This window comes from Lissotriton vulgaris, chromosome 2_1, assembly GCF_964263255.1.
Source record: "Lissotriton vulgaris chromosome 2_1, aLisVul1.2, whole genome shotgun sequence".
In the NCBI taxonomy this organism is placed as follows: Eukaryota; Metazoa; Chordata; class Amphibia; order Caudata; family Salamandridae; genus Lissotriton; species Lissotriton vulgaris.
In genome coordinates, this window is record NC_141687.1 from 1,768,151,337 (window position 1) to 1,768,175,483 (window position 24,147).

At 48.5% G+C, this 24,147-nt stretch overlaps 1 protein-coding gene across 10 annotated transcripts in view; it reads left to right on the forward strand.

Moving 5' to 3' along the window:
• PPP6R3 (protein phosphatase 6 regulatory subunit 3) overlaps positions 1-24,147 on the forward strand; it is a 1,665,951-nt gene that overhangs the window by 1,205,901 nt on the left and 435,903 nt on the right. For all 10 annotated transcript variants that reach the window (XM_086957827.1, XM_086957831.1, XM_086957834.1 and 7 more), the window contains one exon: positions 21,091-21,221. In XM_086957827.1, the coding sequence (XP_086813953.1) occupies positions 21,091-21,221 (131 nt within the window). The remainder of the gene's footprint in view (positions 1-21,090; positions 21,222-24,147) is intronic.

Consider the following 24,147-nt stretch of genomic DNA (forward strand, 5'->3'; position numbering starts at 1 on the left):
AGCTTACGCAGACGACACACAGCTGTTATTCACCTGGCCTAAGGGTGTGTCCGATCCATCAGCAGTCCAGCATTGTTTGTCGGAAGTATTCAGGTGGCTTGCACAAGTCCAACTTAAGTGCAACGAAGACAAGTCCGAGGTCTTATTCTTCGGCTCTTTTCCTGACAACTTTAAGGATCAGATTTGGCCCCCGGACCTGCCCTGTCCCAGTGCGACGGGAGGCCCAGCTAAGAACTTGGGGGTCTGGTTCGGTCAGGATCTGAAGTTCGCGGATCACATAAAAAAATTGACCGGCATCTGCTTTGGTACCTTGCGAGCCCTGAGGAAATTTTTCCCTCTTCTGCCCAGGGCAGCCAAGGAGTCTGTTATTCGAGCCCTGATTTTATCTCGGCTCGACTACGCCAATGCCTTATTTAGTGGCCTACCTGCGTACATGGTTCATCGCCTACAGGTGATACAAAACGCTGCAGTACGTTTGCTTTTCTCTCTCCCTAGGAGGTCGAGCGTGCGGAGCCACCTACGTAGTTTGCACTGGTTACCAGTACCACATCGAATTTTGTTTAAAATTCTTTTGTTGGCATTCAGAGCAGTCCATGGCCAGGGACCGACGTATCTACAGAAACGGTTTTCATTCTATATTCCTAACCGTGCCCTACGATCGGCCAATCAATGCCTACTGGCCACCCCTAAATACAAATACGCCCGTCTGGGAGGCCAATCTATTTCAGTTAAGGCAGCTTCTGCTTGGAATGCTCTCCCCCTGTTCCTTAGAGCCTCGCCGACCATCACTGTTTTTAAGAAGGAACTCAAGACTCATCTGTTCAATACCCCTCTCTAACAGTTCGTTTAGGTTTTGATCCAGCACTCCTGTTGTCAATTTACTCACCGCGCCAGGATACCCCGTGGTAATAGAGCGCGCTATAAAAGTTTTAATAAACATAAACATAACATTGAGCGCCCGACGGCTCAAGACCACCCTGCACCCATCCACCCGAGTGCCGCTGGCTGTGCCACCTTTGTCCTATCCTACTCCCCCCCCCCCCCCCCCCACCCCCCTCCCTTGCCCTGAGCAAGTGACCAGGAGCCCAGCTCCCACAGCCGTGTGGCCTGCTAGCCAGCAGCCACCAACCGAAGGCCCCCTTCCCCTCATTGGATAACATTGGGCCTACCTGCCTCTGCACCCGGCTACCCCTGTGCCGCTGGGATTGAACTAACTGTACTTACCCGACCCTGGGGGGCCCCTGAGTCTAAGCTCAGAACCTTGACTTCACCAACCAAGTACTCACCTGGAAACCGGTAACTCTCTTACCTGCCATTGGATAACATTGACCAATTTTGATTTGAAAATTTCCTAAGTGTGAAGTTTTGAAAACTGAAAATATTCATATAAAATCAGCCGATTTCCGAAGTACTCACCTGTGATCAGGGGAGAAGCCAGTACTGTACCGCAAAAGTAATCCTTACCGGGTTTACTAGTAATCTGTATTTTCTCCATAGAAACCCATTGTCTGCTTTTCTATGAAATTTCTTCCAAGTGTCTACTTTTGAAAGCTTGAAATATTCTTTAAAAATCACACGAAATACTGAAACGCAATTACCTACCTGTTTTGAGTTTAGACCCCAGTGCTGGCCCGAGGAGACCAGTGCTGGGTTACAAATGTAACTCGATCGTACTTTACCTGCAACCTGAATTTTATCCCATTGAATAACATTGTCAGATTTCCATTGAAAAGTTTCTAAGTGTGAACTTTTAAAACCGCTTTATATTCATAAAAATTCACTACAGTAACTAAAACGTTTTTGCTAATGTGGTTTCAGCTTAGATCTCAGGACTGAATCTAGGATCTAGTCCTGGGACTACTAAAGTAATCTATATAATAATCAACTGTACTTACATGTGGAAAACCCATTGAGCTCAATGCTATAGTGTGTTTTAGGATTGCGTTGCTTACTGTCAATGCTGTATTTATTGTGTGCACAAACTTTATTGCTCCTTTGCAAAGTAATTACATGAGAGAACTCATAACAAGAAAAGTATATTTTTATAACTGTTGGTTCTAAATATAAAACACCTATATCTTTGGATATAAAAACAATTGGCCTGGAGTTCAGTCCTTGAGTGTGAAACCTTTTGCTGACTGAGTGTGTACAACAAATGCTTTACACTGTCCTCTGGTACTGCCTTACTGGGGCGGACCTCGACGGCGAGGAGAGGATTGCGGGGGCAACCTGGACTGGCGAGCAACACTGACACTGGGTAGAGCAGACGGAGCCATCATTTTGTAGCAGGGAAATCTGATGGGCCCTTGGGGTTAGCGCAGGAACACACGCACAACGCTGGGGACTGCAGAGTGGCTTTACGGACCCTGTGGATAACTGCTTATCGGTCGCTCCTAATTGTGACCTGCGACCCCCTGTGCCTGTAGTCTAGCCGGGACTTGACGCGCTGCAGGGAGCAACCCCCAGAATAGGAAAAGACCGCTCACGGCAATTTTTGCAAGAGGGGCTGATGCACACACTAACAGGAGCGGAAGCTGCTACGGATTGCCTCAGGCCTCGAGACCCACCAGAGCCCTGCTATCATGCATACATTGCCCATTGGGGCGGTCCCCCTTCTCTTGTTCAGTGCTAATTCCCGGATTGACTCTGAGCTCCCGTCGGGAAAGCTAGAGGGGCCACACAAGCGTAGCCCGCCCGAGGAAGCGCTACAGAGGAGCACTGCATCTATACTGTAGCTGACCCAAGCCAGACGGAGGCTGTAATCATCGGATCGAAATGGTCAGGACGGAACCCAAACAGTTGAAGCTGCAGTTTGACACTCGCAAAACACCCTGCTCCTCTTCTAAGGTTCAAGGGGACGATGACCCTCCGGAAACCAGAGACGACGGGTGGAAGGCTCTCCTAGTCTGAATGCAGCAAAGCCTCACCTCCATTGACTCTAAAATGGATGCCATGTGCAATAGACTGGCTAAGTTAGATAAGCATGAAGAGCGGCTAAAGGAGGCGGAACACAGGGTGTCAGAGTTGGAAGATGGAGTGGGGACCAGCCGGCAACACATGCTACAAATGGACAAATTGTTAAAGGTGATTGCCGAGAAGAATGAGGAGTTAGAAGCCCGTTCCAGAAGAAACAACGTTCAAATGCTAGACCTGGCAGAATCTACCAACACTGGGAGGCTGGAAGACTTTATGGAACACCTACTGATTGACCTGTTTGGTAAAGGCTCCTTTTCTGCACACATGGTCATTGAAAGGGCCCATAGATCGCTGGCGGCACGTCCCCCTGGGAGACCCCTCACCCCCGGTCATTATGCAGTTCCTGAATTACCACGACAGGGTCTTAAGACTGGCGAGAGAAAAAGGGAAAGTGCGGTATGAAAACACCACCATATCCTTTTACCCTGATTTCACCCAAAATGTGCAGGAAGCCAGACGCTAGTTCACAGCAATGAAGAAAAAACTACAATCCCAGGGCATTCAGTACGCAATGCTGTACCCCGCAAGGTTACGGTTATCGGGGGTCACCGCAGATTTTTAACACACCACAGCAGGCGAAGACTATCTAAAGCGGGACAGACAATCGACTTTCCGGGAGGAGGGCGCGCAGTGACGCTCACAATCCCACTCACCACTATTGGAACTAGCTTGACACTACAGGACTACATAGAAGGCCTCCAGCAGCACGGACACCGACCCCTGTGGCGCAGGAGGTTGCGGATGGGTCTGATAGAGGGGCTGAGTGGCTATGGCGGGAGTCCCTGGTGGCCCCCACTTGAGGGCATTCCCCACGTTATAGGTTGAATGGTTCTCTTGCTAGGAGCGCGGAAGCTCCATGTTGGGGCGGGTGTACGTGGGGTGTGGGTTCTTTATTCCTGGCAAGTTGGGGTAGCCGGTGTGGGTGATGGGGGGAGGGACTGGGGAGACAATGTGAGTTGAGATTTATTTCTGAGAGGTTGAGAGGTGAATGCGACCAAGCCAATACTCTGACTGCATTATTCGATAGTCATGACTAGCGGCAATAGGGATAGAACAGACCTACGCATCATTTCGTGGAATGTTAGAGGATTGAACTACCCCAGGAAGCGTAGGCAAGTGCTGGGATATTTAGATCGCCATCATGCTCATTTGGCTCTTCTAAAGGAAACGCACCTCTCACAAGGAAGCACGTCCAGTTTTGCATCCAGGTGGGCATCCCATAGCTGTTTCGCGTCCTACTCAAGTTACTCTAGGGGAGTGGCCATACTTATCAAACGAGGCGTTAGATTTGTTGAGGGAGGGGTACGCCGATGATACCCAGCTCCTCTTTACGTGCGGGAAAGGAGCAGATTTTGACGGGTGCCTTGGGGCTGTTTTTAACTGGTTTCAGTTGAACAGCCTCAAGTGCAACTTGGATAAATCAGAGGTACTCTTCTTCGGCTGCAGATCGGACCCAGATTGGCAGGTATGGTGGCCTGCCAATATGTTCCCTCCAGCAGGCTCCTCCCAGCTAGCCAAGAATCTGGGTATTAAGATCGATAATGGCCTGACATTGAGATCTCAGATCCTGAGCCCCACTGGTACCTGCTTCGGGCTCCTCAGGATGCTCCGCAAGTTTCTTCCTCTGCTCCCGGAGGATCATAGGAAGACCACGGTTCAGGCCATAATTGACTCAAGAATGGACTATTTAAACGTACTTTATCTCGGCCTGCCGGAGTATCTTGCAACGGCTGCAGGTGGTCCAGAATTCGGCAGCACGGGCCATTTTTGGATTACCCGGCCAAGCTAGAACTTCGGGCCTTCTGCAGTCACTTCATTGGGTGCCTATCCGGAAGCGGATAGTTTTTAAAGCCTTGACCTTGGCCCATAAGGCTCTTCACGCCTCTGGAGCAAAATATCTCGAAAAGAGGCTAGCTTTCAATCGCCCTACCCGTTCCCTGAGATCTGAGTCTGTTTCTCGCCGTGGTCCGCCGTGTGAAAAGGGCACGTACAGGGGGCAGGTCCTTCGGGTTACTGGCACCACAGCTTTGGAATACTTTGCCAGTGGCACTGTGTAGCACCTCCAATCTGTTGGCTTTCAGGAAGGGCCTGAAAACCTGGCTTTTTACTCTTTAGAGATGAATCTGGACGTTCCGCTTATGGTCTTTTATTTCCCGTAATTTTCTTAGTTTTTTTGCTACAGGTCTGCAATAAAGCGCCGGGACACTCTTTGAGTAGCCGTGCGCTATACAAGACAAATATAACATAACATAACAGACCCTGAGGGGAGGTACTGCTTGCTGTGGGGCAGGCTGCAGTTGCACGATGTGATGTTCGCGAACTATCATGGGCCCAATGTTGATGAAGTACACCATATGCTTACACTACGGGGCAAACTACATACGCTTGGGCACAGATATATGTTTTGGGGAGGAGATTTTAACACTGTCGTCAAGCCGAGTCTAGACCGATCACATGCAACAGCGGCGTGCTACACTAACTCTCAACGCACCTTGAAGGACACTGTAACCTCGGATAACTTGCTAGACGCCTGGCGCTACTTGCACCCTACTTTGATGGAAGGGACACACTATTCAACAATGCATAATACTTGGGCCCGGTTGGATTATGTGTTTAATTCGAGAGAAATGGCACACTGGGTTGGCAAGACGGCACACATGGCTAGAACATTCTCCGATCATTCCCCAGTGTTAGTCACTGTACGGCCCCCGGTTAACCTGACCCCCTATGTTAACTGGAGGCTTCACTTACAGGATGCTGTTTTAAGGCAGAGATAGAGCAGGAGATTACTGAATTCTTCCCCAGAAACACGGGCTCCGTAGCCAGTCTGACAACAGTATGGGAGGCATTTAAAGTCACTGTGCGCGGATGGTGCATTTCCAAGGGAGGGGGCATACTGAAGGAGCTTAGACGAGATCTGAACACGCTGGAGAATGAACTGAGGGGGTTGGAGCAGGAGATAATGGCGGGGGGTGTCTCAGGAGCCCTCACAGCTAGCCTGCGTGAGAAAATGACGGAGTACAAGGAGGTGGCAGAGAGGGAGTGTAAATTCCGTGGGGAAACACTGTGTAGCTCGAGTATATGGAGAAGGCGATAGGCCTGGGATTTCGTAACTATGTCACTGAATTACGTCACCAGCAGGGAACGTCGTGTAGGACACTCCCGGACCAAATGGTCACCCTCACGAAATATTACAAACTGCTTTATACGTCATAGAGACAGAATATACTGGGTCTCAGGGATTATTTGGAGGACGGTTCCGAATATTACAAGGCCCATCTATTGGGGTAGATGAGCAATAGAATCTTTCCTGTGTGACCTTCAATGTCCTCAACTATTCCAGACGTACCAAGAAGACTTAGCTGGTCCAATCTCTGAAACCAAAATGAAGGAAGCCATCCGGGAACTCCCGTGGAACAAAACACCAGGATTAGATGGCCTACCAGCAGAATTTTATGACACCTTCTCGGACAAATTAGTTCTTCACTTAGAGCGCTTATACCAGTCAGCCCTAGAATCTGGCAGCCTACCCCCCTACTGAAATGCAGGCCCTAGTTACTTCTCTTCCCAAGCTGGGTAAGGATCCCACAGGCATTGAATACAAGACCCTAAGTAGAATTTTAGCCCGTCTGCTTCATTTCCTGCCACAACTTAAACACACGGATCAAAACAGCTTTGTCTCAGCACAATGCCCCTCCCTGAATATTAGGAGTCTCTATCACGTCCTGGAGGCCACCCCTAAAGACATTTAAGGAGCCTTCGGGCATCTCCCTCGATTTGTGCCAGGCCTGCAATACCCTTAGTTGGGAATACATACAACTGACCCCCGGTAAATTAGGTATCCCCCCCCTGTGCTGGGTTCAATTACTCCAAATGGTACCCACGGTGAGAGCCCGCACAGGTGCACACGTATCAAAGCTCTACCCAGTGTGCAGAAGCACACAGCAGGATTGCCCTTTATCGCCACTTCTATTTGTGCTGGAGCTTGAACCCCTAGCAATCAAACTCAGGAAAGAGGCAGCGGGAAAAGGTATTCGCATCAGTAACACTACATGCATAATCAGCATATGCTGACGATCTTATCCTTTATATCCATGCCCTAGAAGACAACCTGGAGCCTATACCGCACATATTTAAACAGTTTGAATAAATATCGGGACTTACCATAAACGAGACTAAGCCGTACGCGTTCTCTTTCCACAGAGAGGTGCACCCAGACGTCATTAGATTTGGGTTTTTTACTCTTCCCGTCGCGCCAACTACCTTTAAATACTTGGGCATCCAAATATACAGGGCCCCATAAGATTTACTAGACTGCAACCTGCTGAGAACAGTCAAGGCACTCCGCGCCAAAAATATAAATTTGAATATATCTGCCCCTCTCAGTGGGTGGCAGAATAGCCATCTCTAAGATGGTTATGTTTCTGCGTCTGCTGTATTTTTTCACAAACCTACCAGTACTGAACCAGGCCCCTTTTTCTAAAACTCTGAACACACTCTTGTACTTGATTTGGGGGAAGGACTGGAAAGGGTGAGACTGGCAAAGCTGCAGTTAGGGGCAGACAGAGGGGGCATGGGGGCACCGGGCTTTCGCGCATACTGTTCTGCAAGTCCGCTGCAATGACCCAAGTCACTCTCCATGCTCTACTGTTACCCCGAGGCAGGATTCCCGCCTGCGGCCCCCCTACTACTTCGAGTAGCTCTAACCTACTGGAAAAGAGCATTACAATATACAAACCAGCAGCTCTCATATGCTCCGAATAACCCACTGCTTGGGATCCTAGTGGATTCACGCAGGGAATGCCGAAGGCACAAGATTCAATCCACACAAGATGGAAAAAATTTAACTGAACTCCATTACATGGGCACAGAATCCAAAAGCAAGCCCTCATCTTCACAAAAAAGCACCCGCATCTAACAGGGTTCTGATCATTGATCAAATGAAGGCAATTTTTAGCTATGAGCCCACGGGGCATAAGCACAGGCTTCCATCGCCCAGATTTCAATTAGCAGATTGTACCCAGTCACGGCCTTGAAGAGAACCAGAAGAGTCGTGGTGGGGTTCAAAACGCGCCTCCCCTTTCTCAACCAGTGGGATACACTCATCTGATTTGAATCTCCTCTTAGGGAGTAGCCGTTAGTTTAAATAAGACTTTCCCCAAGAGTATAAATAGTTTCCCCCCATGGCAGCAACCGTTCAATTAATGTATAAAGTGGTTCATGAATTACCATATTGGTTGCTTTTTCTTTTTTGAAATTCTGACTCTTTTTTCTTGTTATATGTAATGAAAATTTTTTGTTTCCCTTTTTCTGAACACTAAAAAAACAAATTACTTTGTTTAGAAATATTGAAAAAATTAGTAAATAAATACTCCAGACCAAAGGAACTGGTTCATGGTCGGATGTTTGAATAATTGTCAGTGGTTAATGTGATGACTAGACAATTTGTTTTTCTACTACTGTTACCCAAAGGCAGTATTCCCACCTGCGGCCCTCCTATTTCGAATAGCTCTAACCTGCTGGAGAAGAGCATTACAATATAGAAGCCAGCTGCTCTGATATGTGCCAAATACCCCACGGCTTGGGTTTTCCACGCCCACAGGTTTGGTAACCAGGCATAGCATATATAACTGAGACGGGAGGGTGTTTCCACAGTGGAGATGCTGTTCATGGAGCGGAGGTTGTGTTTATGGATCATGAGAATTTTGCTCGGAAGCACAGTCCTGCGAACCCTTTTTATCTTACATGTAGCTATAATTAAGTATGTTAAGAAACACTGGGCACCGGATTGCGTGGTGTCCCCTGCTCATGAGCTGGCCCATGCTTTATACCTCATGGGCGACGGTCGCCACCTGATTAGATGGCTTTACTGGGGCATCCGCTCGCATGCAGCGATCTCCCTCAGGGCGCTAAGAGAAAAGTGGGCTAGAGATCTTGGCAAGGACCTATCAGACAAGGACTTGGTCTCTCTTCTTGAATACCCCTAGAGGGTGTCCCGTACTGCTAAATTTAAGTTCATTCAGTACATGATTCTTAATGGGGCCTACCTCACACCACACCGATTAAACCAAGTGTACCCAGCAGCGCAGGAACACTGCTAAAGATGTCACGCATACGACGCTGAGCTGGTACACATTACGTGGGCGTGCCCGCGCCTGGCCATCTTCTTGGCTAAGGTTGCTATCATAATAGGAACCCTGACAGGGATCCCTAAGTGGGACACAGCATAACTGTGTTTCCAGGGGTTGCGTCGACTCTCCAAGATGCACAGTACAGCTCAGGTTTGCAGATATGGCCTCAATTATCACGAAGCCCTCCATTACTATGAGGTAGAAATCGGCCTTACCCTGAACAGTACATATTTGGCATGAAGAGGTGATTAGAGGGGGAAGAGCAGCGAGTGCAGTTATACTGATTTTCATAAGTACTATTGGGCAATAATTCACCCACTCATCCCGTCCTGCTTACCTAACATCTTTTTGCGACCACTCCAGTTATACACATGGCTTATTCCAACTTTGTTAATGAGGTTCCATGGAACTCTGTGCTATCTTATTTCTTGTAAAGAGGTCTCTATGTTGAATATAGTATTAACCTGTTCATGTCTGTACGTTTTGGATGAGTTTTTCTGCATCAAAAGTAGTCCCAGTCATTGCTGAAATAGTACATGTATTCATTACCATCACTTTAGAAATATCTGTTAAATCAAATGTTCTTGAATATTTCTTTCATCTATTTCTCATGTTCTCTGGAGCGCTTCTCTAATAGATCTATGCATTATAGACACAGCTATTAAAGCATTTAATATGTGCTTTATCCTTTTTTTTTCTTTTGCCCTTTAATGGAAACATAAATATTGATAGTTTCACTTAGTTTATCTTTTTGTTGCTGTATGTCGCCTGGCGGATCATGAATGATGTCTCCATCCCAAGGTTCGCACAGGGTATCCTCTGATAGTGGGGGGTCAAGATCTTTTTGCCGCCATTGAGGCCGCACAGTGTCAAAACCTATGCAAGTTAAAGTTCCCACAAAAACCCTCCCTAGTAGGTGCATCCCTGCTGGATTGGGTCAGGGAAATCCTGTATGTCTTCCTGCTTCTCGTGCCCACAGTTCTAAAGAATACTAGGAAAGACTGGGCACAAGTTATCCTAACTGCTTTAGATTGGGCTAGGGGAGTGTGGTACTTCGAACTTCTAGGCATGAGCATCTGTCTACTCATCAGGCTGCTACTTGTAAGAATCTTCTATTGCAGAAGCAGGACCGGATTCTGCACCAATCCTGCACAATACACACCTCCATATTAGAGGTTGTGCAGCAAAAGTTCACTACAGTCAGTCTACCATTTGTTGAGTTCATCCTTGCTGCCAGGCGTTTGTCTGCAAAGTCCATTTATGCTGGGACCACTTTGTGACCTAATATGGAACCCGCAAGACAGATCATTTACAAGCCAAATGGTTATTTATTTTCTTGTCTTTTTTTTTAGGTAAAGCTTTAGCGGCAGCGCGCGCATGCGCTACTTGCTCTGTGAGGCATGCAGTACTAGAGTATGAGAGACAAGCTGCCCTCATTCTCCTCCCATATTTTTCATTGGCTTCTGTGTTTGTCCTTCGTAAATTATGTCTTCTGATTGATTATAAGGCTTGTTATTCCTCCCTTATTAGGCCATGTCGTCATTTGTACCCTCCCATGGCTATTGACCCTTTACTTCGAGTGTTACACTGTACAGACCTTTTATTTAGAGCACTGTACATTTCCCCTCCCACACTTGCACTGCTGTTCCCCGTCCCTTCTTCCCCTCCCCCGCACTCCCATTGTCCATGCCTTCTCGCACACCCTGTCCGCACTCCTGCTGGTGGTGCCTTCCCGCCCCTCTACCCCCCCCCCCCCCCCAGCACTCCCGTTTGCAATGCAATAGGTCTCGCGTAAACGTTAGTCCTATTGCATTGCAAATGCTTGTGTGCAGCTGCCAGGGGGCATGGTCTTTCCTCTGACCTTTTCCTATAGGCGGGTAGCCTTGTGTGTTCACTGGCAGTTTACTCCTTCCAACTGCTAAATCCCCCTCACTCCAAAAATCACCTTCCGACAGCTGGAACGAGCCATCTACTTCCTGCCAAGGGAAGGATGGGACACCTACATTTCTTTTCCGATACCAATTTAGGCAACTTTCGCAAGCTCCTTATGAAGGTTTCTAAATCCACCAGATTTGGAAATCTGTTGATCAGACAGATTACAGCTTCATCTCTTATGGTTGCCACAGCTCGTGACTTTTTTTGCCGGAATAAAGGGAGGCGTCCTGGGACAACACGTACATGACCATGTCAAACCAACTGAGGACATATATATACAAACACACACCCCTATCTAAAGCAACGTCTCAAACTGCCTGGCCATGCACACCCACAGTCATCTCATCTTCTCAGAAACTGCCGATATAAACACAACACGTTAGTGGCTTGATCAGCATCAGCCCTCTGAAGCTGCACGCCCTTTGAGAGCTCAGCAACCATGGGTGGTTAAGGTGCGCTTGCTTCGAGCCCGACTTATGCCCCAGAGCGGTTGGTGACCCGGTGACTGGAGTAACAGGGTGCTGTAGGTCAGGCTCTAAGAGCACTAGCAGAGCTGTGGGTGATGCACAGTGCTGAACAGCAGGGAGGGCTGTAGGTTAGACAGGCCTCTGATACACTGAGGTATGCAGCTCCCATTAAGAGCTGGCATGGATGCTATTTTAAGTAACCGGTTCGCCTGTGTGGAGCCCAGCCGGCTTGCCGGGAGTTGCACAACTGTCCTCTTGCACATCAGTGAACCGTGTGATACTCCCAAGTGGATCACATGTCAATCACATGACACCACAGGGCGAGTGAGACACGGGACATCCACTGATGTCAGCTGAAAACTGCAGTTGGTTAAAAAGTGATTGTTACAAATTCTTCTGAAAACTCGGCCACGAGCTAACACCAAGCGGAGAATGCAGGAGGAGAGAACCGATTCAATAGTAAGGAACAACTCTGTGGCGAGGAGGGGTACACAAAAGATTCAGTCACACCATGGTAAAATACCAACCACCAAACTTACAGGCGAGTTTAATGACGTGCATCAACCGGTTTCACCACAGCATCTCACAGACAAAGTGTCCACACAATTTGGACAGAAGGTGGTAAGACCACTCACACATCCACGCTGGGCACCCCCTCCATGTGGTGCCCCACAATCTGATGACTGTTTTGGTCACTTCCACCCAGTCGGGAAATTACTATCAGCTCAGAGTGGCGAACTACAACCTATTCACATAATCGACTTGGAGAAAGTGCCTGGTGTTTGGAGATCACAATCACACATGTATGGTGTTTGGAAAAAGTTTAAGCCCCAAACACCCTCTCTAAACAATTAGGAAGCGCCTCCACTGGACTGACCTCTAGAGACAGAGCGACGGGCCACATGTAAGGTAGAAAGTCGCCAAATAGCTGCTAATTATAAAGAGTAAACAGTGTGCAGCAATTGTAGAGCCCGTCAATCCCTAGTGGCACAGCACCCAGCATAATGTGCTGCATGGCTATCCACTTACAAGGTCCCAAAGGCGAGACCTATTGGCTATTCCAATGCTTGTTTGTTTTCTGTCAGTGAGCGCTATCAACTGTTATTTGTCACTATGTTTGTCTTTTTGTGTTTGCTGGGCCGACTGCCCTGGTTTAAATGACCTGCTTCAATGAGATTTATTAAAAGTATGACGCACATATTTCCTTCCAAACTGTTTGTGATGCCACCGAGGCACCTTAACTTGGTCATGACATTTCCCTTGTGTACTTCCTTCATACCATCTTCTTCATTCCAATCAGTTCAGCTTGTCGCACGAATGAACTCCAGACTCCTATTAGTACAACTGCCCTACACCACAGACTATTTGTACGGACAAACTGGTGCTGAAGACTCTAGAGGTCTCCATCTGTTGGAGCAACTTAAAGCTTTTACATTGATCAAAACAATGACTATCCTGTGGATGATGAGCTTTTTGTGGTGGTTTGTTGGGTTAATATACGGAAGGGTTTTGCAGAAAAGGACACTGTCTAAGTGGATATTACTCTACATTACAATCAGCTTCCAACTGGCCAAAAAGCAGTCACTAGAAGAGCTGAGTAGCCTATTCAACCAGGGCTAAGGCTACTACCATTACTTTTGCACACAGAGTGCCTGTTCTTGAAATCTGCCAGACTGCAATGCCGGTGTCAGTGCACATGTTCACATTATGCCCTAAGACTAAAAAAACAAAAAAAATCAATGAACATTTTCTCAATGTTGACAAATAATGCATAACTGCTGGATCTTATGGTAGTACATCTTTAACTAAAGTAGTTGTATAAAGTGATACACAGAAAGACACAAGCTTATATGGGGAGACTTGATCACTATATGTTGCGCCCCAAAGCTGGGCATCACACATTCTCCCCAACTGTCCCATCTGTCATAGAGAATAGGGCCACTTATCCAGTCTTCCTACTTGCGGAACATTTCCAAGGACTTTGCGGATCTGCTGCACAGGACTCCTCAATAAACCTACAAATTGCAGGTGAACTTCCAAGTAGTTCAACATTTTCACTTTTTAGTGTTGCCTGCAATCAATCTTAGTCACCGCAGAGAATGCAAAATGGGCAAACATTTATCTAGGTACCCACAACCAAAGCCCCTAAGCAGTTCTTTAGAGATGAACTGTTCAGGAGAACTTACCTGTGCTTTTTCTTCACTTCTGTTTATCCTCTGTGTAGTGAGTAAAATTAAACCAGGGCCAGTTAGGCTTATTTCCACTGCACCAAATTGGTCAAGACAACCCTGGTAGTCAATACTACTAGATATGTCGCTAAAACCATGCGAAAACCTAGCTCTCTTTACAGACCTACTCCCACAGAATCTGGATTGGCCGAGTTACCCTGATCTGAGTGCCTTGTACCTTGTGTTTGGGCACCTAAAGTCTTAGATTTCGGTACCTTCAAATGCTACAAGACTGTATGTAAAGAGACTCGCAAGCCTACTAAAGAGCTTGCTATGCGGCAAAAAAATTGTTTACAAGTCTAGTGGCATTGGTATGGAACCATTAGAGGCTTCAGTACAAGACGTGCTCCTTTCTGCACCTGCAGAAGGCATGTGTAGGATAAACAGTGATTAATCTTTGACAGCTGTAGTAGCTTACAAGCAGAATAGTGAACACTAGTCTATATAATTCCAGTGGTGAAGGTGTTTATTGAGGGCTATATTAGTCATCCCTCCAACAACGCCCCCTCCCCTTCCTTGATAGGATTTTATTATTGGACTTATGGGGTGCACTTTTGAGCCATTGCGCTCAATTGCATTAAAGTTCCTTGCATGGAAGGTGGCTTTATTTATTGCGATCACTACTTAAGAAGGATCAGAGTTACAAGTCCTAAATGTGGAGTAATGCTTCATATGGTTACACAAAGATCGGGTTGTTCTTAGGAGAAAAAACCCTTGTTTGCTGCCACAGGTTTTTTCCCCATTCCATATTAATCAAGCTAAAGACTTGCCTTTTTCTTCCACAGCTCACTCGCCTGTGAAAGAGCTTTCCATACTTTGGATGTTTAAAGAGCACTTGTGTTACAAACATCATAGGTAAACAATGGGACCTATTTATAGCTTTTGCATTAGTAAGAATGTTTTCAAGTTGAACATTGCAAGATGTATTATTGAGTGCACACAGTTCCGTTTTGGAAAGGTAAAGCACATGCTGTACTGAAGGCACATTGAAGTCGTAAAAAAGGAGTACCTATTAGTTTCTTAGGTAATCTCGTACTTGCATGCATTTGTAATGGTGCAACATGGTCAACAACACGCACTTTTACAAAGCATTTTGTGGATATTAGTGCCTGTTAAGTGGCTCTATTAAGGCAAATTGTTTCAGAGCATCTGGTGATTGCAAGCCACTGCTTTAGTGATGAGGGTACCTCTTTTCGGTCTATTGCAGCCCAGTACTAGATAACAGGTGTGTATGAGCTTCAGCTGCACATCAATCAATCGGGGGTTTATAAAGCGCGCTAGTCACACGTGAAGGTCTCAAGGCGCTGTTGGGGGATGGGGGGGGGGGGGGCGGTGGCTCCAGGTCAGTCGAAGAGCCAGGTCTTAAGGTTCTTCCTGAATATGTGCAGGGTGGGGGAGCGTCTGATGTTCACAGGGAGCTCGTTCCTGGTTTTCCTGCGATGTAGAAGAAAGCTCTCCCGCTTTCTGCGGATGCAAGGGACCTTTGCCAGGGCAGCAGAGCTGAGGTTCTTCTTGGGTACGTGGAAGGTTAGTCTTTCGTTGAGGTAACAATGTTACTTAACACCATCGATGCTAGTGTTGTTTTCCTCCTGTGCTGATTTATCTTGATTCCCATTGTTCATGACGAGCTCAGCTCGTCATGAGTGTATGGAGGTGTACATCATGACGAGCTGAGCTCGTCATGAGCGTCGAAGGAGTTAACTGTGTTACTTTAAGTTCACATATGCTATCCAGCCTCTCCCAGATGTAAGGTTACAGTGCAGTGTTTGAGATAATACTTCATCAGTCAGTGTTATGATGCAATAGTACACTTTCACTCACACACATGGCAAATAAATAGCCTGAAGCGGTCTATTTTGTTGTGGTGCATTGTAGGTTTCGTGGAGCAATCAGTAGTCATTTTGAATTAGAAACGTATACTTAAACGGTAAACAACTTGCAGCTTCCAAAACTAAATGTCAGGACTATGAAAACCTTGTGAACCTACAGCACTACAAGCTGTAAACAGTCACTGGTAAATCTGTTCCTCTGTTTGCATGCCTGTCAACAGTTTCTCAACTGCTCTTTGGTTGGAGTTGTATTTGGCCTAAAGAAGTGCTTACATTTTCCTAAGTTTCTACTCCTTTTCATCGCCATAACCAAATGACCTACCCATAAGTAAAAGAAGAAGATGGAAATAGTGGTTGCATTTCTACCTATTCGGCCACTGAGTACATTAACCATATGTTAAGTCTGCAGGCAGCACCACTGTCCTATATAATCTAATGTTTTTGACATCCGATCGGGAGGGCGTGTCACTGCAGCTTGCGACTCCCCTCCTAAAGAAGGTGCGATTCTGAAATCTAGGTGCTCAAATTAATTTTAACCTGGAGCTGCACCATGTCCAGCTAGGCAGAAAGTGGTGACTAGTCCGAAGAACTGGGTCTGTTAAGTCTCTGCTCCCTTCCCTGCTTACATGGTCCCCTGCCTGCCACTTACACGAAGGAAGTGCCAGATAACACCTTAAGTCGCAAGTAGAAGTCGTGTCCTCTTTGATCATCTATGAGGAGGTGAAGGGAAGTTCTCCTTTTGGGTGCTGATGTCCCTTTAATGAGTGCCCACTGAATCTGTTTGTGGCCCCTTTGTCTCTGCTGGACAGGGTGGGAGGGGAATGGTAGAGAAGAACTGAAGCCAAAAATGGCTTAGGAAGCAACCGTTGGGCAGTGCACACCAATCAAGCCTCCAAACCTGTGCTCCCTTGCCTGCACGCTCCTCTCGACCCACCACACTCTTCTCCACCACACTCCATTCCATCCCATCCAGTTGCTATGCTTTAAAAAAACGCAAAATTCCTTTACTAGAAACACTAAATTGTATACATCAGGACATATTTCTAGGGGAGAGTTTATTGGGTGGTCTTTGAAAAATTTGAGTTTTTATCCTGCTTAAATGGTAGCTATGAAACATACCATTTGTTTTCACCTTAACACAGTTGATGCTTCTAATTTATCAAAGTAGTGTAAGTAGGTAGTTTGTGTATCTGATAGACTACTAGCCGCAGATTCCTTAATGTAGAATTATCTCCAGGCATGAGACTGGATCCGGAAAAATGTTCTTTGCCACAGCATCTCTGCGTGCCGGGGGTGGCACCACATGACTCCGCCCTGACGTAGTCCTCGGGCGTCATCACAGCAAGGTCACATAAGACCCTCCCCGGCGCGCTGACGTCTGTTTTTTCTTTTTTTTGCGTGCAACGCGGTCGATCGTGTCCTGGCCTGTTTTCAGGCTGCCTTTTCACGATTTGCGTTCAGGAACTGTGTGCGAATGCCTTTGGGCTTCAAGACGTGTACTTCTTGTGAACGTCAGATGTCGGCGACGGACCCTTACCCTATCTTCATGTGATGTTTAGGCGAGCACCATGACTCCACGGACTGCGATGCTTGTCCGCACCTCAAACCAAAGTTCTGACGAGAGCGCCGGATGAAATTGCTGTCGGCCCGCTTGTCCAGGTCTGTGTTGTCCCAGCATCAGTCTCCTACCTCGGAAGCCAGGAACCGCCGATTCAGACTGTGGCATCGCCCTTCGCCACGGCCCCAAGGGCGTCGCAAACCCGCTGGTAGGTCCAGGAGCTTGTCTCCGAGGCCTTGTCCTCGTTCGGCGGAGGGAGAGGGTCCCCCTCTGGATGTGCGCGCTTGCCAGTCGACACCCTACCCGCCTGGCGTCTAGGGGACTAGGGCCCAAATGAAAGCCTATGCTACGGCTCTGCAGGCTTCTTTGCCCCCCCCCCCTCCTCCTCCTGAGACGTCCGTGGATCCCTTGCCTTGCGCGGGGCCTTCCGCAGAGTCGCCGGTGGCATCAACCTTGGCGCCAACGAGTTCGGCTTCAGGTTGTGGGGGTGTGGCGTCGTCTAGGTGCGGCCCTGCGGGGTTCCCCTCTTTGACCTACGGCGTAGCTGTCTTGCCGCAAATCCCTACAGGGCTCCTTATGATGTCGCAGGAGATTGCCGGGCCGCAGGGATCGTCCCCGAGTCCCCCTCGGTCCTCTGGGCAGGCGGCTGCCTCGCCGGAGCCAGAGTCGATGCCTTTTCAGCGCCGAAGGCTTTCTTCCCCAGCCCTGGCGGTGCCGCGGGTGGAAACCGGGGCCTGGGGCGCTTTCCCAAGGCCCTCTCGGTCCTCTACGCAGGCGGCTGCCTCGTGTGAGGTCGAGCAAGTGCCTTTTTTCGGCCCAATCCCGCGCCGATCGAAGTCGCACCGGCACCTGTGGCGGACTCCACAGCGCCATGCCGGCGTTGGGTCCTCACCTAGTCTCCGGAGGTTCCTTCCTCTCCGGAGGTTGTCATCTCCTGGTCTCTTCTTCTCCGGAGGCGGGACGCCACGTTGTTGCTTTTTCATGGGCGTCTTCTAGGGAGGGCTTCTCGCCGTGCCCATGGCCTCAACCCTCGGACCCTCTCTACCGCAGCATGTGGTTGGTTGCTCCTCCGGCTTCTCAGACTTCCCCGGAAGCCCCTCAGGCCCCCCACTCGTTTGTGGATACTCCACTATTCCGGGGCTGGCGGTTTATTCCTCCAGCTGGACTTTAGGACGGACGGCTTAGTTTACAGCAGTCGCCCACTGAGGAATTGCTTTCTCCCCCGAGACGCCCTACGTAAGCCAGTATAGCCTTTGTTAGGGCTATTTACACGGCTGCTAGCATTTTGCGGATGGGTGACCCCCGTCACCCCATTCCCTACGAATCATCTGTTGGAAGTTCTCCACCAGAGCTCTGGTGGATGGGAGCTGCTTCTTCCATTCGAAGCTTCGCTCCACAAAACTCTTCTGGTGGCTTGGGGGCATCCTGCCACGGGTGATCCGGTGCCTCAGCTGCTCCTACACTGTCCTGCTCCGCACGATCCAGTCTGCCTTTGTTTCCACCCTTCTACTCAGGGCCCTCTTCTGCAGACGGCTTTTCCTTTCTTGCCCTTGGTGTTTCCTCCGTCACGGGAGGCCTAGTGGTTGGATTCATGGGGGCGTAACATCTTCGCTTCCTTCAATGCTGCTTTGCGCGCGCTCAACACACTGTGTGTTGGCCAGGGCTACCTCCAGCCTGTGGGATTCTGTGGAGTCCCTTCTGTCTCACGAAGGTGCCCGCGCTGATCTACTCGGCAGCTGCTCACTATTTAGTGAAAAAGAACAGGAGTGGGACCCATAGACCAAACTGCCTTTTCTACTGTTACCTCTAGGGACATTGTGTTTTATATATAAGCGCTGATCTACGGCACTATCTGTTGGATGGTCGGGAGTTGGCCGCGTTTATTCTCTGTGCGGCCTTGGATGTTGCTGATGCCCTCAGCCGTGCTATGGCCAGCTCTGTGACTCTCCTTCGCCATGTTGGCTTCGGGATGGTGTTTTTCCTGAGGATATTAGGGAGCGTCTGGTTGAACTGCCCTTCGATGGGGTTCTTTTGTTTAACACCCACACGGACAATGCCATTCAACATCTCCTTGTGGGGCTCCGTCCTCCTCCCCCTCCGTAAGCTTGGCTTGTTGATCCTCCGGGGCTTGATGGGAGGCTTTATCCCACCTTTTTCCTGGAATGTGGTGTTCTGTGTGGTTTGCCTTGCCTTAGGGTCCCAGGCTTGGCCCCTCTCTACTGTTGGCTGCTGGTACAGCCCCCCTGGCAATTGCGTATTTTTTGACAGATTAATAAGCTGTCTGTGGTTCTAACCAAAGGTCCTTATTTTCTTGTCCTCTGATGCAGGATTTTTCCCTAAGAGTAGTTTACATGTTTTTTTTGGGACATTTCGTACCCTTAGAGGGGTACTTGTAGCTATTGTATAGCTCTGTCCTTCACTGGGAGGGTGTGGACTCCCCTTTGAGGGTTTTTCTCCTTTCCTGGCATCGCTGTCTACCACTGGTGCGGTTTCTTTGATCTTTGTCTGGGCGTAGGTTGCGCTGTTCCAGGTCCTGTCATTTCAGTATCCACTGCATCGCTGGACCAGCTTTGGCATGCCGTCTGCGGCGTTGTGCTGTTGTGTTTCCACCCTTTTTTGTCTGGCGTTTCGGCTTGGTCCTGTGTCTGGTGTTCCAGGGGGGATAGGATTTCCTGGTATTTTCTTGTGTTCAGGTTGACTGCTTTGGTCCGTCCTACGTATTTCTCCTCTTCTCTTTTAGCTGGTCCCACTTCTTTTCGTGGGTCGGTTTATGTCCGGAATGCTCTCCTTTAGGGGTTGTTCTGGATTTCACTGGCCTTTGCCTTCGTCTTGCGCCCAGACCTATTCTGGGCGCTCGGCTTCAATCTGCGGCTAGTAGTCTGTATCAGATGTACGAGTTACTTACCTTCGGTAACAATGTATCTGGTAGAGACGATTCTAGCTTCAGATTCCTTCGCGGTCCACCCTTCCTCCCCATTCAGCTTGGTCTTCTGCACTTGCCTGCCTCCGGGTGGTTTTGTCTCCTGCGAGTGCCCTCTTTCACTTCCTCCCTAGTGGAATGCTTTGTTCTGTTTGTTTGATCCACTCCTTCCTTTCTGGTGATTGGTTGGTGGGTTCATGGGTACTTCTGCGTTCCTGCACCCTGGTCTTCCAGTGTGGGGCCTATTCATGCTCTTCTCCCTTTTTATTGCTTCTAATTTCGGATTACTCTGCAGTCCTCTGAGTTGAGGTCTCTTGGCTGTGTCTCGGCCCTTAGCACTTTACAGGGGATGCGCCTCTCCTTGCTGGTGTTGTCTTGAGGTAATTTGTTGTTACTCTTCTGTTCTGGCCTTGTTGTCCTTTACTGTTTATAGACTGGGGCCTCTTCGTCTGCTGTGACATTTTTCACACGCTTTTCTGCCCCAAGGGAGGATGTCAGCTCTGTTCTTCCCTTCTATGACTTTCGGTGCCACAGTGCCTGGCGCACTCCTGAATGGTGCTGTTCCTCACCATTCGCTTCTTCCCTTTATGTTTATCTGATTTTTTCGCACACTGTTCCCATATTCTCACAGTTTTTGTTTGTGATGCTTCCGCGTTGTGGCGCAGAAAAGTTCTCCGAAGAAAACTGACGCTGGCGTGCCGGGGAGGGGCTTATGTGACCTTGCTGACGTCATGCCCGCGGACGACATCAGGGCGGAGTCACGTGGTACTGCCCCCCGGCGCACAGATGCTGTGGCAAAGAACATTTTTCTGGTTCCAGTCTCACGCCTGGGGATAATTCTACGTTAAGGAATCTGAGGCTAGAATTGTCTCTACCAGATACATTGTCACCGAAGGTAAGTCGCTCTTACTTTATGTCCATAAATGTATTCTGAACATGAATAAATTCGACAAACCTATTATTAAATTGTATTTGTGTTTTTGATGTTTCTCTGGTTTTTATATATTTAAGAATGCTGCATTTATGATGTATTTAAAATATTTTAGGCTAATATAGCCCTGTTTGAAGCATGCTGTAAGGAACGTATACAGCAGTTTGATGATGGTGGTTCTGATGAGGAAGACATCTGGGAAGAAAAAAATATTTCGTTTACTCAGGATTCAAAAAGAAGATCTAGGTACGGTGACATGAGCATTTGAATTTAGCCTAGATACATTTACTCAGTTTATTTAAATTGCATGTGTAATTTAGTGAAATAGTTTTAATGACTCTGGTATGCCCACAAATTCCATTGTCCTTTTAGAGGTGATCATGTGGAGCTGAACAATTAATTTATACTTTGATGTTAACAAACCTCCTTTACAAGTTTCTCAAACAAATTGTACACAATAGATTTTGCCGCAGCTTCACTGTATCCTTCATTGAAGGCTTTCATGCCAGAATCATAGCTAGATCTAAGGGATGTTTTGAAATGCTTAGATTATTTTAGGACCAATAGTAAATGTGATGGCTAAATAGATAATAGGCACTCCTAGGCATGTTTCCAATTGGCATGATGGTGTGTATGACGTAATCTGAACGCTTTGACTTGTAGGTAGGTAATAAAGGGTTCATGATGTTTTGCTTGCAAATCCAAAGCCAATGCCTTGCATCTTTTCGCAAACTACTGTAGTGATCTGTGGTGTTCACAGATGAGCAGTATTTATTTTTTATTTGTTCAGCAGAAGTTTTGTCACACACTGTTTACCCTTGAGTGACATCAGAGCACTTGTGACAGACTGGATAGCAGCCACGTTATGGTGGTTTTCCCATTCGGAGTAAAGCCTTGCAAAGCCTTGTGGAATTCTTATTTGTAAACAGTAGACTGAATAGGGACATGGGAAACCTAGGGGAGTTTAGAGTGGGGTTACTTGCATGGACCCACTTAATTTTCTTATCCACAACGTCCACAAATATGAAGCTTTGCTTAAAATTACCTATTTTCCTCATGTCTGTGTGGAAAAGTCCCGGGATGAGCGGCAATACACATAACTTCCTCTGCCCTGCTTTCCCACACTTCTCTTCGGACTCCAAATGTGTGGTTGGGCCTTATACATGAGTAAAGAATGGATTAAACAAGTGACCATCTGATAGTACATTGGCTAGGCCTGGGCAAAATTTCAATTTGATTAATTTGGTTGATTCTGTGTTGCTCTTTGATCCGGAATTACCCCTTACCCGTTATAATGCAAATACGCCCACTCACATGGTTAAGTGTAATTGGAGGTGGTGGGAATCCTACTGGGTCTGGTGGCTTAGTGGACTAATGCAGCACTGTAGGGGCCTCTGTTCGACCTCATGGTCACAGGTTCAAATCCTGGCTGTGCAACTCACTCTTTCATCCTTCTGAGGTCGATAAAATGAGTACCATTGAGTTGGGTAAAAATAAACATCTGTTATTTAGCGCCAATATACCCTTGGGTGAAGGTGCGCTTTACAAACACGTTATATCTGATAGAGGCATCTAGCCGCAGATTCCTTAACTTAGAAGATCTCCCCAAGCATCAGACTGGATCCGGAAAATCTTTTTTCCCCAGCAATACCTCTGCATGCCGGGAGGCGGCGTCGCCCGACTCTGTCCTTACGTCGTCCACAGAAGTGATGTTAATGGGGCCATATAAGCCCCTCTCGGCGTGCTGAGCTATTGTCAGTTTTCTTCTTTTCCGCGTCCTAACGCAGATCTGGGAAAGTGATATCTCGGGCCTGTTTTGTTAACTACAGGCCTTTTCGATGCCCTTTTGACGTAGAGGAGCAGTGTGTCGATGCCTTTAGCAGGCTTCAAGCCGTGCCGGTCCTGCTCCTGACAAATGTCAGGGACGGAACAAACACCAAATCTGTATGTGGTGCTTGGGGGAGCACCATGACTCCGTGGAGTGTGGCGCTTGCCGACAGCTGCGGCCAAAATCCCTGCGGGAATGCCGCATGAAATTACAGTTTGCTCGGATGTCACGTACGAACCCCACGTGGCACAGGTCTCCTTCTCCGCCAGAGCTGTCCACGCGGCGCAAGTACACGCAGGAGGACGTTCCTGTTCGGGGCAGGTCCCGGGACCTGCGCCATCATTGACCTACCTCCGGTAAGCACAAACAGAAGTCGGGGAGGTCGTCTGCTTCGGTTCAACATCATGTTGGCTCCAAGTCTTTACCGTACTCAGGCCCTGGGTCCTGGGGCGACTCTGCCTCAAATGGAGGACAACTGTCTTTTCTGACTCTGTCCCTCTCCCTGGTGTGCCTTTGGGCCCCACAGGGGGGCGGGGTGGGGGGGTCAGGGACTCAGATCGGGTCTCCGCCGGCGGTTTTACCCTTGGCTCCAACCGAGTGCCTTGACTTCAACTCGAGTCGCCGCGACGTCGGAACACGGCCCAGATGGCCATCCCACGACATCTCGCTGTTACCTCAGCGCCATTGCACAGCCTCCCGGGGCTCCCTGCTGCGTCGCTGGAGGGGGCTAGGGCATGGTGCGTGACAACGCTTCTGCGCACTCCCTCTCTGCATGTTCCCACCTTGGAAGATGTTGAGTCTCTGTCGTTCCGACTCCGGACCGTCGAGGCCTTTTCGGAGGTCCTCGGCGCCGGCTCGATGCCAACGGTCGAGGACTGTTCAGAGGTTGCCGACGCTTGCTCCACTCCGCCGGTCGAGGCCCTTTCTGAGGTCGTCTACGTCGCCGTTGGCCGTCTTAGCTTGCGTCCGTCACCTACTGACAACTTGCGGTCACCACCTTGCGGGGCCACTGAGGCAAGTGGTACGTTCATCAGGGCTGTTTGTAGGGCTGCTGACCTTTTGAGGATGCAGCCGCACTCCTTGTTGGATCTTCTCCTCCAAGGTGCGGGGGACGTGGAGCCACTGTTGTTGTTTGCAGAGTTATTTGACATCCTTCTCGGGACATGGGTGAGGCCCTCTTCTGGGGGACCCTGTTGAGCACGTTGTGGCACATCTCAATCGGCCAGCTCCCAATGACCCCACCTGTTTGACCCTCCTTCCTGGGGGTGGAGGTCTTGTGCTTCATGCAGCTCACTACCGCTTCGGTTCCAATGCATCCTCCCACTAGGGAGTCTCGGTAGTTGG